The sequence below is a fragment of the Notolepis coatsorum genome (genome assembly GCF_963971535.1).
Source record: "Notolepis coatsorum genome assembly, chromosome: 10".
Classification (NCBI taxonomy): Eukaryota; Metazoa; Chordata; class Actinopteri; order Aulopiformes; family Paralepididae; genus Notolepis; species Notolepis coatsorum.
This window is the reverse complement of record NC_140174.1, coordinates 125,429,764-125,443,906: the sequence shown is the minus strand read 5'-3', so window position 1 is coordinate 125,443,906 and position 14,143 is coordinate 125,429,764. Positions and strand designations below refer to the sequence as shown.

Sequence of the window (14,143 nt, the reverse complement as noted above, 5' to 3'; positions counted from 1 at the left end):
TCTCGGTCTTACACAAAGTGCACTGCCTGGGAGCCGCTACTAGGGGCAGGGGGGCTAACTTGAGTGAATAACTGAATTGTTTGACTCATCATTGCATCCTGTGTGAAGAGGTTGGGTGGTCTTCTTTGTCTGAGAGACGTGATGACATCTCTTTGTTTATCTACTATATCTCTTTGTATCTAATATATCTCTGTATTTATTTATCTACTACTATCTCTATTTGTGTATCTAATATCTCTGTATTTGTGTATCTACTATATCCATTTGTTTATCTACTATATCTCTTTGTTTATCTACTATATCTCTGTTTGTTTATCTACTATATCTCTATTTGTTTATCTACTATATCTATTTGTTTATCTACTATATCTATTTGTTTATCTAATATATCTGTATTTTTTTATCTACTATATCTGTATTTGTTTATCTAATATATCTCTGTATTCTTTTACTTTTTATTTTGTGTCTTTTAATCAACATTTAAATTAGGTCCTGCCCTTGACTATTTTTGTGAGTAAAAATAAAGGCAATAATAATAATAATAATACAAGTTATTCCTGCATTTCTTTAGTCTCATGATTAAATTAGGATATGTTCACAATTATGTTTTCATACACAAGCTCAAGGCCACTAAAGAAACAATAAAGTTTCTGCAAACACATCATCTGTGTGTGTGTGTTATAACAAAGTTAAAGTATGCTTACTATCATTGGGTGAAGATGAAGATGTTTTACCATTATTACATTTGAATCCAATAATGAAGACGGCACTTATTCAAACCAATGACAATGCCTCAAGGGATTCCCATGCACATTTTCATCACTAACAATAATAACGTACTTCAGAATATTGCTGTCTGCTCTGTGTGGACATTCAGATTATTGTCCCAGTACCAAAATAAACCTTTACATGTCTGTACTCTTGACACCACCACGTTTTTGTTCTGGATCTATTGTGACGTTTCTTCTCGACTTGTACAGCCCATGGGGGCAATTCCATGTGATCTCGGGCTCTACAATACATTTGATTTGATTCATGTGGAGTTGAAATGCCATCTGAACTCGGAGCCAATCCAGTTGATGGAGACGCCAACCCCATTGGCACAGCTTCTGAAAATGTCCTCAGCCAAGTACGGCTCCGCAATATGAAGCTGCCAGCTGTGCTCCTACATCTGGATAATTTCTGATCACGTAGGACCAACTTTACAGAAATGAGGCCGAATCCAATTATGGAATATGGCAACTCCCCAAGTTTCAACTCATAATATGCGAGTCAATGATGCAGCCAGTATGAGGCTGGTTCTAATGCAGCCAGTATGAGGCGGATTCTGGTTCGGGTTCTGACCTTTGGGATCCGCATTGGGAAAGAGCCGGTTCCATGGGACTTTACAGCGTGACGGCAGAGACAGAAGGTAATTCCTGGCCTTTATGTTAATGATGCAGTTCAGATCTTCCTGGGTAGGAGAGCCCAGGATACCTGGGGAGGAGAGAAGAAACATGACCCATGAAACGTAGAGGACTTCACTTCAACAAGGGGAGAACTGATAGTAGAACTGATAGTAGAACTGATAGTAGACACACCTCAACAAGGGGAGAACTGATAGTACACACTTCAACAAGGGGGGAACTGATAGTAGACACACTTCAACAAGGGGAGAACTGATAGTACACACTTCAACAAGGGGAGAACTGATAGTAGACACTTCAACAAGGGGAGAACTGATAGTAGATACACTTCAACAAGGGGAGAACTGATAGTAGATACACTTCAACAAGGGGAGAACTGATAGTAGATACACTTCAACAAGGGGAGAACTGATAGTAGACACTTCAACAAGGGGAGAACTGATAGTAGATACACTTCAACAAGGGGAGAACTGATAGTAGATACACTTCAACAAGGGGAGAACTGATAGTAGATACACTTCAACAAGGGGAGAACTGATAGTACACACTTCAACAAGGGGAGAACTGATAGTACACACTTCAACAAGGGGAGAACTGATAGTAGATACACTTCAACAAGGGGAGAACTGATAGTACACACTTCAACAAGGGGAGAACTGATAGTAGATACACTTCAACAAGGGAAGAACTGATACTAGACACACTTCAACAAGGGGAGAACTGATACTAGACACTTCAACAAGGGGAGAACTGATACTAGACACTTCAACAAGGGGAGAACTGATAGTACATACACTTCAACAAGGGGAGAACTGATAGTACATACACTTCAACAAGGGGAGAACTGATAGTACACACTTCAACAAGGGGAGAACTGATAGAACTGATACTAGACACGTCAACAAGGGGAGAACTGATACTAGACACTTCAACAAGGGGATAACTGATACTAGACACTTCAACAAGGGGAGAACTGATAGTACATACACTTCAACAAGGGGAGAACTGATAGTACACACTTCAACAAGGGGAGAACTGATAGTACACACTTCAACAAGGGGAGAACTGATAGTACACACTTCAACAAGGGGAGAACTGATAGTACACACTTCAACAAGGGGAGAACTGATAGTACACACTTCAACAAGGGGAGAACTGATACTAGACACTTCAACAAGGGGAGAACTGATACTAGACACTTCAACAAGGGGAGAACTGATACTAGACACTTCAACAAGGGGAGAACTGATACTAGACACTTCAACAAGGGGAGAACTGATACTAGACACTTCAACAAGGGGAGAACTGATAGTACATACACTTCAACAAGGGGAGAACTGATACTAGACACGTCAACAAGGGGAGAACTGATAGTACACACTTCAACAAGGGGAGAACTGATAGTAGATACACTTCAACAAGGGGAGAACTGATACTAGACACTTCAACAAGGGGAGAACTGATACTAGACACTTCAACAAGGGGAGAACTGATACTAGACACTTCAACAAGGGGAGAACTGATAGTAGATACACTTCAACAAGGGGAGAACTGATAGTAGATACACTTCAACAAGGGGAGAACTGATAGTAGATACTTCAACAAGGGGAGAACTGATACTAGACACTTCAACAAGGGGAGAACTGATACTAGACACTTCAACAAGGGGAGAACTGATACTAGACACGTCAACAAGGGGAGAACTGATAGTACACACTTCAACAAGGGGAGAACTGATAGTACACACTTCAACAAGGGGAGAACTGATAGTAGACACTTCAACAAGGGGAGAACTGATACTACACACTTCAACAAGGGGAGAACTGATAGTACACACTTCAACAAGGGGAGAACTGATAGTACACACTTCAACAAGGGGAGAACTGATACTAGACACTTCAACAAGGGGAGAACTGATAGTAGATACACTTCAACAAGGGGAGAACTGATAGTACACACTTCAACAAGGGGAGAACTGATAGTAGATACACTTCAACAAGGGGAGAACTGATACTAGACACTTCAACAAGGGGAGAACTGATAGTAGATACACTTCAACAAGGGGAGAACTGATAGTAGATACACTTCAACAAGGGGAGAACTGATAGTAGACACTTCAACAAGGGGAGAACTGATAGTACACACTTCAACAAGGGGAGAACTGATAGTAGATACACTTCAACAAGGGGAGAACTGATAGTAGATACACTTCAACAAGGGGAGAACTGATAGTAGACACTTCAACAAGGGGAGAACTGATACTACACACTTCAACAAGGGGAGAACTGATAGTAGATACACTTCAACAAGGGGAGAACTGATAGTAGATACACTTCAACAAGGGGAGAACTGATAGTAGACACTTCAACAAGGGGAGAACTGATAGTAAAGCCACAGGATCTGTTGAAAGTGTTTCTGTTAAAACTAAGTTTTTCTTTCATTTATTTGAGTTTGTTTCTAGACAGAGGGCTACAATAGTTTGAATCCAGTCATGGTAATACATTAGAGAGGTAGGTCTAGTAATAGATTAGAGGTAGGTCTAGTAATAGATTAGAGAGGTAGGTCTAGTAATAGATTAGAGAGGTAGGTCTAGTAATAGATTAGGAGTAGATCTAGTAATAGATTAGAGGTAGGTCTAGTAATAGATTAGAGAGGTAGGTCTAGTAATAGATTAGAGAGGTAGGTCTAGTAATAGATTAGAGAGGTAGGTCTAGTAATAGATTAGAGAGGTAGGTCTAGTAATAGATTAGAGAGGTAGGTCTAGTAATATATTAGAGAGGTAGGTCTAGTAATAGATGAGAGGTAGGTCTAGTAATAGATTGATAGGTAGGTCTAGTAATAGATTAGAGGTAGGTCTAGTAATAGATTAGAGGTAGATCTAGTAATAGATTGATAGGTAGGTCTAGTAATAGATTAGAGGTAGATCTAGTAATAGATTGATAGGTAGGTCTAGTAATAGATTGATAGGTAGGTCTAGTAATAGATTGATAGGTAGGTCTAGTAATAGATTGATAGGTAGATCTAGTAATAGATTGAGAGGTAGGTCTAGTAATAGATTAGAGGTAGATCTAGTAATAGATTGATAGGTAGGTCTAGTAATAGATTAGAGGTAGATCTAGTAATAGATTGATAGGTAGGTCTAGTAATAGATTGATAGGTAGGTCTAGTAATAGATTAGAGGGGTAGGTCTAGTAATAGATTAGAGAGGTAGGTCTAGTAATAGATTGATAGGTAGGTCTAGTAATAGATTAGAGGTAGATCTAGTAATAGATTGATAGGTAGGTCTAGTAATAGATTGATAGGTAGGTCTAGTAATAGATTGATAGGTAGGTCTAGTAATAGATTAGAGGTAGGTCTAGTAATAGATTAGAGGTAGATCTAGTAATAGATTAGAGGTAGGCCTAGTAATAGATTAGAGGGGTAGGTCTAGTAATAGATTAGAGGTAGATCTAGTAATAGATTGATAGGTAGGTCTAGTAATAGATTAGAGGTAGATCTAGTAATAGATTAGAGGGGTAGGTCTAGTAATAGATTAGAGAGGTAGGTCTAGTAATAGATTGATAGGTAGGTCTAGTAATAGATTAGAGGTAGATCTAGTAATAGATTGATAGGTAGGTCTAGTAATAGATTGATAGGTAGGTCTAGTAATAGATTAGAGGGGTAGGTCTAGTAATAGATTAGAGGTAGGTCTAGTAATAGATTAGAGGTAGATCTAGTAATAGATTGATAGGTAGGTCTAGTAATAGATTAGAGGTAGATCTAGTAATAGATTAGAGGGGTAGGTCTAGTAATAGATTAGAGAGGTAGGTCTAGTAATAGATTGATAGGTAGGTCTAGTAATAGATTAGAGGTAGATCTAGTAATAGATTGATAGGTAGGTCTAGTAATAGATTGATAGGTAGGTCTAGTAATAGATTAGAGGGGTAGGTCTAGTAATAGATTAGAGGTAGGTCTAGTAATAGATTAGAGAGGTAGGTCTAGTAATAGATTAGAGGGGTAGTTTTTGTTTATTGTTTTTTGTCGTCCCTGTTCAATTTCAGTCCTGTCCGTGTCTCGTCATGTCCCATAAAAGCAAAAAAAGAAACATGGTGATACGTTATATATTGATAATCAACCTTTGCTTCTCTGTACCACCTGTTTCACCAATAAAAGATATATATATATATAAAGAGAGGTAGATCTAGTAATAGATGAGAGGTAGATCTAGTAATAGATTAGAGGTAGGTCTAGTAATAGATGAGAGGTAGGTCTAGTAATAGATTAGAGAGGTAGGTCTAGTAATAGATTAGAGAGGTAGGTCTAGTAATAGATTAGAGAGGTAGGTCTAGTAATAGATTAGAGGGGTAGGTCTAGTAATAGATTAGAGAGGTAGGTCTAGTAATAGATTAGAGAGGTAGGTCTAGTAATAGATTAGAGAGGTAGGTCTAGTAATAGATTAGAGGGGTAGGTCTAGTAATAGATTAGAGAGGTAGGTCTAGTAATAGATTAGAGAGGTAGGTCTAGTAATAGATTAGAGAGGTAGGTCTAGTAATAGATTAGAGGTAGGTCTAGTAATAGATTAGAGAGGTAGGTCTAGTAATAGATGAGAGGTAGGTCTAGTAATAGATGAGAGGTAGGTCTAGTAATAGATTAGAGAGGTAGGTCTAGTAATAGATTAGAGAGGTAGGTCTAGTAATAGGTTAGAGAGGTAGGTCTAGTAATAGATTAGAGAGGTAGGTCTAGTAATAGATTAGAGAGGTAGGTCTAGTAATAGATGAGAGGTAGGTCTAGTAATAGATTAGAGAGGTAGGTCTAGTAATAGGTTAGAGGTAGGTCTAGTAATAGATGAGAGGTAGGTCTAGTAATAGATTAGAGAGGTAGGTCTAGTAATAGATTAGAGGTAGGTCTAGTAATAGGTTAGAGGTAGGTCTAGTAATAGATGAGAGGTAGGTCTAGTAATAGATTAGAGAGGTAGGTCTAGTAATAGATGAGAGGTAGGTCTAGTAATAGATGAGAGGTAGGTCTAGTAATAGATTAGATAGGTAGATCTAGTAATAGATTAGAGGTAGATCTAGTAATAGATTAGAGGTAGATCTAGTAATAGATTAGATAGGTAGATCTAGTAATAGATTAGAGGTAGATCTAGTAATAGATTAGAGGTAGATCTAGTAATAGATTATAGGTAGATCTAGTAATAGATTAGATAGGTAGATCTAGTAATAGATTAGAGGTAGATCTAGTAATAGATTAGAGGTAGATCTAGTAATAGATTAGAGAGGTAGATCTAGTAAAAAGTGCGCATGCGTCGCCTGAGACGGCCGCTGCTGCAGATCGCTCTACCAGTTTTGTACTTTTTTGTCAAGTTCTACGTAAGTTATTTATTGTACATATTCTTTTTACCTGGACACTAGTCCTTATTTATTTAAGTCGTGTCCTTCTAGACATGCAGTTTAGAATAGTTTTAGAAGAGTTTTTGTCCATCTGGCTGATGGGGGAACTACTCTTTCAACTCTCGAGCGGACAACAGCTGACCGGAGCGTCCTTTGTTTACACGAGAGATCAGCTGCTGTCGCTATGCAACCAGCCGGCGCGCTGCAACCAGCTAACCAACCCGGAGTTATCAAACATATTCCCGGAGGAGATACTAAGGACAAACGGTGGCTTTCGGGGATGTCGAGGAAGAGGGCGACGTGCGAGACAGAAGAGGGCTGAAGCAAGGAGAGAGAGAAGGAGATTTAAACCATATCTCCCCTCCGTCGTCATGGGCAACATGAGGTCTCTGGCAAATAAGATTGATGAGCTGGCCGTGCTTACCGGCAGTCAAAAGGAATACCGTGAATGTAGCATTATGTGTTTTTCTGAGACATGGTTGCACACAGATATTCCCGATAGCAATGTCTCTATAGACGGGTTTCAGATTGTGCGCTCTGATCGCAACCGCGCGAGCGGCAAGCGTAAAGGAGGGGGGCTTGCCTTATTTATTAATAAGAGATGGTGTAACCCCAGCCATATTACGATCAAAGAGCGACACTGTGACCCGGATATAGAGATGTTAGCTGTAGGACTCAGACCATACTATTTGCCAAGAGAAATCCCCCATGTTATCATGATGGCCGTTTACATCCCCCCCTCGGCAAACCCGACGGCCCCGTGTGACGTCATCCGCGGCGCAATTGCACGTCTCCAGACGAAACACCCGAAGGGGAAGGCTAAGAGAATTATTAAGGACTCGAGCCACCCGAACAACTGCCTCTTTGAACTGCTGCCGTCAGGCAAGCGATACCGGAGTCTTATGGCGAGCACAGAAAGACTCAGAAGGAGCTTCTATCCCCAGGCCATCAGGCTGCTAAACGAACAAAAATCGCTAAACGAACAATAATCACTATGCAACAACCATCAAATGCACACAGCACACACACCCACACGCACACACACACTCACTCAAACAAACAACACACTGCAGCACCCACTCTCCACACTTTAGATCACACAAACACACTTACACTTTATATTTATTGATAAAGGATTTGCACTACAACTCGTACACCTACTGTGAATTGTACCTAAACTGCACCTCGTCCATTTATGCCTTGCACTATATAGTATTGTATATTAGTACACTGCACAGTATTGTATATTGTATGGTAACTACGTCTACGAACATTGTACATATGTCTAAACTGAACACTGTGACCTCTTTTTTTCTTCTAATTTTTACTATGTTTTTATTTCATACTTATCTTGTCATGCACAGTCTCTGGAGCGCAACAGTAAGAAGCATTTTGTACAAAAGTATTCTGTACTTCTGTATGACAACTATTAAAGAAACTTGAAACTTGAAACTTGAAGGCTTTAATCCTCATCTCAGGGGACTTTAACAATGTAAAACTGGACAAATAACTACCAAACTTCAAACAATATGTCAGCTGCCACACCAGGGAGAACAGGACCCTGGACCTGCTTTATGCCAACATCAAGGAGGCATACAGCTCCTCACCACTACCACAGCTGGGCCGGTCGGACCACAACCTGGTTCACCTCAACCCCTGTTATGTGCCTCTGGTCAGAAGACAGCCTGCGACCAAAATAACTGTAAGAAGGTGGTCGGAGGAGGCTCAAGAGGCACTACAGGGCTGCTTTGAGGTCACAGACTGGCAGGCACTGTGTGAGCCCCACGGAGAGGACATTGATGGGCTCACAGAGTGCATCACAGACTACATCAACTTTTGTGTGGACTCCAATGTTCCATCTAGGACTGTTACCTGCTACCCAAATAACAAGCCATGGGTCACGAAGGACATCAAAGCCCTTCTGAACGAGAAGAAGAGGGCTTTCAACGCAGGCAACAGGGAGGAGGTCAAACGAGTTCAGGGGCGTCTGAGAATTAAACTCAGAGAGGGCAAAGACAAATACAGGAGGAAATTGGAAGGGCAGCTGGAGAACAATAACATCAAACAAGTGTGGTCTGGAATGCAGACCATAACCGGCATTAAACCGGCAGGGGGAAGGGGAGTGGATGGAGATGTGGACCGGGCTAATGAGCTAAACCTGTTTTACAACAGGTTTGACACAGTGGCCCCGGCCAGTCTGCCTGCCCCCCCCGACACTCCAGTTGCCCTGCCCACCCCCACACCTCTCAGCCCTTCAACTCGAGCAACCCCCCCCCCCCCCCCTCCATCCCCCCCAACTGCCCACGCCCCCTCATCTCTGGTGCAGCCTGTCTGCCCCCCGCGGCTTGAAGACCCTGGTGTCCTGGGTTGTGGACTATCTGACAGGCAGACCACAGTACGTGCGCCTACGGAGCTGTGTGTCAGACAGACTGGTCAGCAACACCGGGGCCCCGCAGGGGACAGTCCTCTCTCCCTTCCTCTTCACTGTCTACACCAACGACTTCCACTATCGGTCAGAGTCCTGCCACCTTCAGAAGTTTTCTGATGACTCTGCGATAGTGGGATGTATAAAGGACGGTGACGAGAGGGAATACCGGGAACTGGCAGTGGACTTTGTCACTATAAAACGATATAGCGATAAAAACCACCTGCAGCTAAATGTGGCGAAGACCAAGGAACTGGTTGTGGAGCTGGGGAGGAGGAGGAGTGCACCTGTGACCCCAGTTTCCATCAGGGGAGTTGATGTGGACATGGTTGAGGTGTACAAATACCTCGGTGTGCACATTGACAACAAACTGAACGGGTCAAAACATGCAGAAGCACTATACAAGAAGGGCCAGAGCAGGGCTGTACACTGCGAGCATCTCGTCGCAAATTGCCCCCTAATCTGGCCAGTGCGAGTGGAAAATATTATCTGGGGGCAAGCTTGCGAGTAGTGATTGCAACCCTTCATTCGCATTTCACTCCTAAATTAATCCATACAAATTGGATAAAACATTAGCCTACAACCAGGGCATAATGTTGCGGTTGTAATTTCATTAGACAGACCAGCGCGGACCTTTAATAACATGCAATTTGATTGACACGAGCAATGGGCTAACGTTAGCTGCTATCGACGGTACCATTAGGATTATGCTAAGCTAACTAGCGTTAGCTGCTGCTAACCCTGGACACCAGTCAAAGCGGACTCCACAACACTAGTTCCATTCGGGAGGAAAGGGGGTGGGTTATATTGACAACGCTTGACAACAGAAGTTTAAACATAACTTCATATTTATTGGTTATTCGTTTCTGTTACTGTATATCACCCACTTTCCATCTCCGTCTGTTAAACGCTTCCTGTTTACATTAGAGTGTGACGTCATCACCTACGGCAGCTTAGACGATCAAACGCGAACCTAGAACAAAACCCGGGGGGGGGGGGGGGGGGGGCTGGCTCTCTCATTCGTTCTCGCCCCCTCTCTCTCTCTCTCTCTCTCTCGCTCTGATTGATTGAAAACTTTATTAACAGATTGCAGAATGGGTACAATACAGTACAGCTCTCTCTACATTCAATGATTTAAAGTAGCCAAACGTTACAGACAGTATAAATACTAACTGGATAGTTGATGATATAAACATTTAATTTCATTATCTGAAATATTCTAAAATCATTAAGTCTGCTATAAGCCATTATCCCTTTGTGTGTGTGATTATTATTTTCTCACAGTAGTGTGTGTGTATATCAGCGTTTCCGTTAGCCGGTAATTACCGGTATTTGACCGGCAAAATCTGTTGAAGTCCGACATATGTAATCTCTCCGGTCTTAATGTCCGGTGAAAATAATTCCCTGAGTCTAAGCACAATTTGATTATTTGAATTGTATTAAAATAGGCTAAAATTAAATAGCCTATGCGATGAACGAAACGATCATTACATTTGTTTCCTCATTGCTTCTAATAATGACAACGACGTTGTCAGCGAGAGCTTACTGCTGGGTGTGCGAACTTTTGTGAAGCTGCAGAGCCAGAGCAACAACAGCACAATGCAGTATTCCAGCAGTACTCCAATTCAGCCATTTTCAGCCAATGTTGGGTGGGGGGCGCTGCTGTGCGGTTCCCAGAAAAGAGCCAATAACAGCTAAATGAGCTGCTCTGCAGCGCCATACTCTTTGCAAATAAGTCGTTGCGAGGTGGAGAGAGTCGTCACGCAAACCACGATAATGTTGCCGTCTCTCTGCTTTCTCAGTTCTTCGCTTGATATAATTAATACAAATGTCCAATATAACGGAATTCGTTAGCTCATAAAAATGTGATTATAACAGACTGCTGTTTAGTGTCGGACCGACTGCCCACATACGCGGTCTATTTTATTTCAAGTCAGCAGCAGCACGGAGTATCGAGGGACTTATTTTATTTGGAATATATTAATGACTGTATACGCAAAAGTAGCCTAGTTTTAAGTAATAATATTATAAATCTACATGCCTTGAGGATGACATTCTTTATATAGCCTGCCTATCAATTGTTTTAAAGCTCAATAAACTATGACCGGAATTAATCTCATTTGTCCGGTAGATTGAAATCTTGCAGGTCACGGAGACCGGCAACAATTTTTTCTAACGGAAACCCTGGTGTATATATATATATATGTGTGTGTGTGTGTTTGGCTAAAGTGGATAGAAAACACAGTACTGTGCAAAAAAAGGCACCCAAACTTTTTATATAAATGGTCTTAGATGTAAATACATTTTTTATTAGTGTGTCAGTAGACTACTCTTAGTACATTTTCATTAAATTATTTTTTAAAGCATCTTCATGGTTTAATAATGCAAACATATGTTGCAGGGACTTATTATAATCATCATATTGGCGTGACTGTATGCATCAAAGGGTTAAATCAAGCATTTTTAAGTGCTTTAGAGGAAATGTCAAAATATTGCGATATATATCGTGTATCGTCGTGATATGGCCAAAAAATATCGCGATATCATTTAGAGGCCATATCGCCCAGCCCTACTATAATCAGGGTATCTGCAGGTTTAGCCCAGTCAGATTTAAGGCTTTTTAAGACTTTTTAATGCCACTCAGAATTAAATTTAATACCAATTTCACGATAACAAAATGGCAAAAATCATGGGTACTCTCAGTACTCATTCAAGGGTACTACAACTATGCCTGCACCTCATGGTACCAAAGCACCTCAAAGGCACTAAAAACAAGATTACAAACATCACAAAACAAACTGGTCAGACTACTGCTTAACCTCACTCCTAAAACCCATTTTTACCCCTGCCCACATTCAAAACCGCTCTTAAAGAGCACCTACGGGAGACTGCAATTCGAAACTGGCCACCGTAAATGTCCAACCCCCCCCCCCTCCTAATGTACAGTCTCATCCCCATCATATATATATAATATTTTCTGTTAGGATCTCTGGGTAACAGTACTGTATATTATTTGCATATCGTATATGTCACAAATGTAACAGTACTACAGTATATACCTGTATGTCATCATGTATGTCCCTATGCCATAAATGTCATGATGTCATGTATGTTTTTACTGTATTTATTTCTGTATATTTTATTTAATTTTTATTCTATTTTACTCTACTCTTATCCTAGGCAACTTGATTGATTTGTGTTATTATTCTAATTCGTGACCTGTCCTGTCTAAATGTTTAAATGTTGAGCGATTTGCAGTGTCAAATTTCCCACGGGATAATAAAAGTATTTCTATTCTATGTTGTGTATGTCAATATGAATTCAAAATGGGGGACCCTGATGTAAACAAGACAAACGTCTTTCTCTGGTCTGCATCCCCTTATTATTGTGTGTATTGAGCTGTACTGTATTGTACACATTCTGCAATCTGTTAAATAAAGTTTTCATTCATCCAGTTGTTTTGTTTTTGTGGTTTGGTTGAATGAATACTTTATTTAACAGATTTCAGAATGGGTACAATACAGTACAGCTCAATACACACAATAATAAGGGGATGCAGACCAGAGAAAGACGTTTGTCTTGTTTACATCAGGGTCCCTCATTTTCAATTCATAGTGACATTTATGACATGCACAACATACATGACATCATGACATTTATGGCATAGGGACATACATGTATATATTACTGTTACATTTGTGACATATATGATATGCAAATATACAGTACTGTTACCCATAGATCCTAACATATATATATGATGGGGAGGAGACTGTACATTAGGAGGGGGTAGGTGTGTGGTAGAAAATAAATACATAGGGTGGGGTGAAGCTCTCACTCTCATCAACACAAACGTGTCCTTGCCCTTGTTTACATCCGTGAAGAGATTTTTTGGATGCAAGAAGCCAATCCAAACCTGGCTATGTAGGACGTTTTATCTTTTCCACACGTGAATGTTTTAGCGACTTCAGAGTCAGGGAACATCGCTTGAAACACCTCTCCTAGTCCCTCATTTCCATTGTAGGACTGATGCTTTGCGACCGTATTTAGAACCCACAGTACCTCAGCTTCAAGGGTTGGCGTGGAGCCGAACGTTAGCCGGACAGGTGCAGATGTAATTGGTGGTAGACCTACCTGTCCCTCAGCAGTTGATGTGGACAGCGTCGCCGTCGAAAATAAATTTGATATTGAAGTTGTCTGCAGGCGGGTTTTTGCAGAGGTAAACATGCTTAGCGCTGTGCATGTGTGACTCGACTGCTTTTATTCCCATCGTTCCCAGTTTAAAATCCTTTTTGCAGAGTTTGCAGCGGGCCTCGTAATTATCTTTCACTGGGACCAACCACGGTGCAAAAAACAGAGGGTTTGCGAGCCAGTTCTCATTAAATTTGCACTTTCCCATGTTAAATTAACGAGTGCAAATAAATACAAATCAATTAAACTAAACGTCAGCGTTATCGCTACGGCTTGAATAACGTGTTACCTATGCTCCGGTGTTCTGAAATAGCTCCCGACGGCGACACACATTAAGGACCACATTAAGGTTCCGCCCCACTGCGTACCGTTTGCGTGAAAGAAAAAAAAAAGCCTGATTTATCTCCCGTTAATAGTTTCCCCCCAGATTTCACAATGAAACATAAGATGACATGGCATGTTTTTAAGACCTCCGAAAGTCGGATTTAAGACATTTTAAGACAAATTAAGGCCTTAATAGTTGATAGTTGAATTTAAGACTTTTTAAGACTTTTTAAGGTCCCGCGGACACCCTGTATAATGGTAAAATAGTTATTTAAAAATGTGCCCCTAAAAAATATTCTTTCATTATTTTTGTTTTGCAATAATAATATATAAAAAAAAAAAAAAAAAATCTTTGCCCCTAAATTTCTCATTTAGGGGCAAGTGTGCCCCTAGTGAAAAAGCTTAGCGTACAGCCCTGCAGAGCAGAC

General features: G+C 40.8%; 1 protein-coding gene across 1 annotated transcript in view; it reads right to left on the bottom strand.

Annotated features, from left to right (window-relative positions):
* The window catches only part of mapk1 (mitogen-activated protein kinase 1), a 90,398-nt gene that overhangs the window by 7,714 nt on the left and 68,541 nt on the right, over positions 1 to 14,143 (bottom strand). The window contains exon 6 of the mRNA XM_084323496.1: positions 1,345 to 1,476. Within this exon, the coding sequence (XP_084179622.1) occupies positions 1,345 to 1,476 (132 nt within the window). The remainder of the gene's footprint in view (positions 1 to 1,344; positions 1,477 to 14,143) is intronic.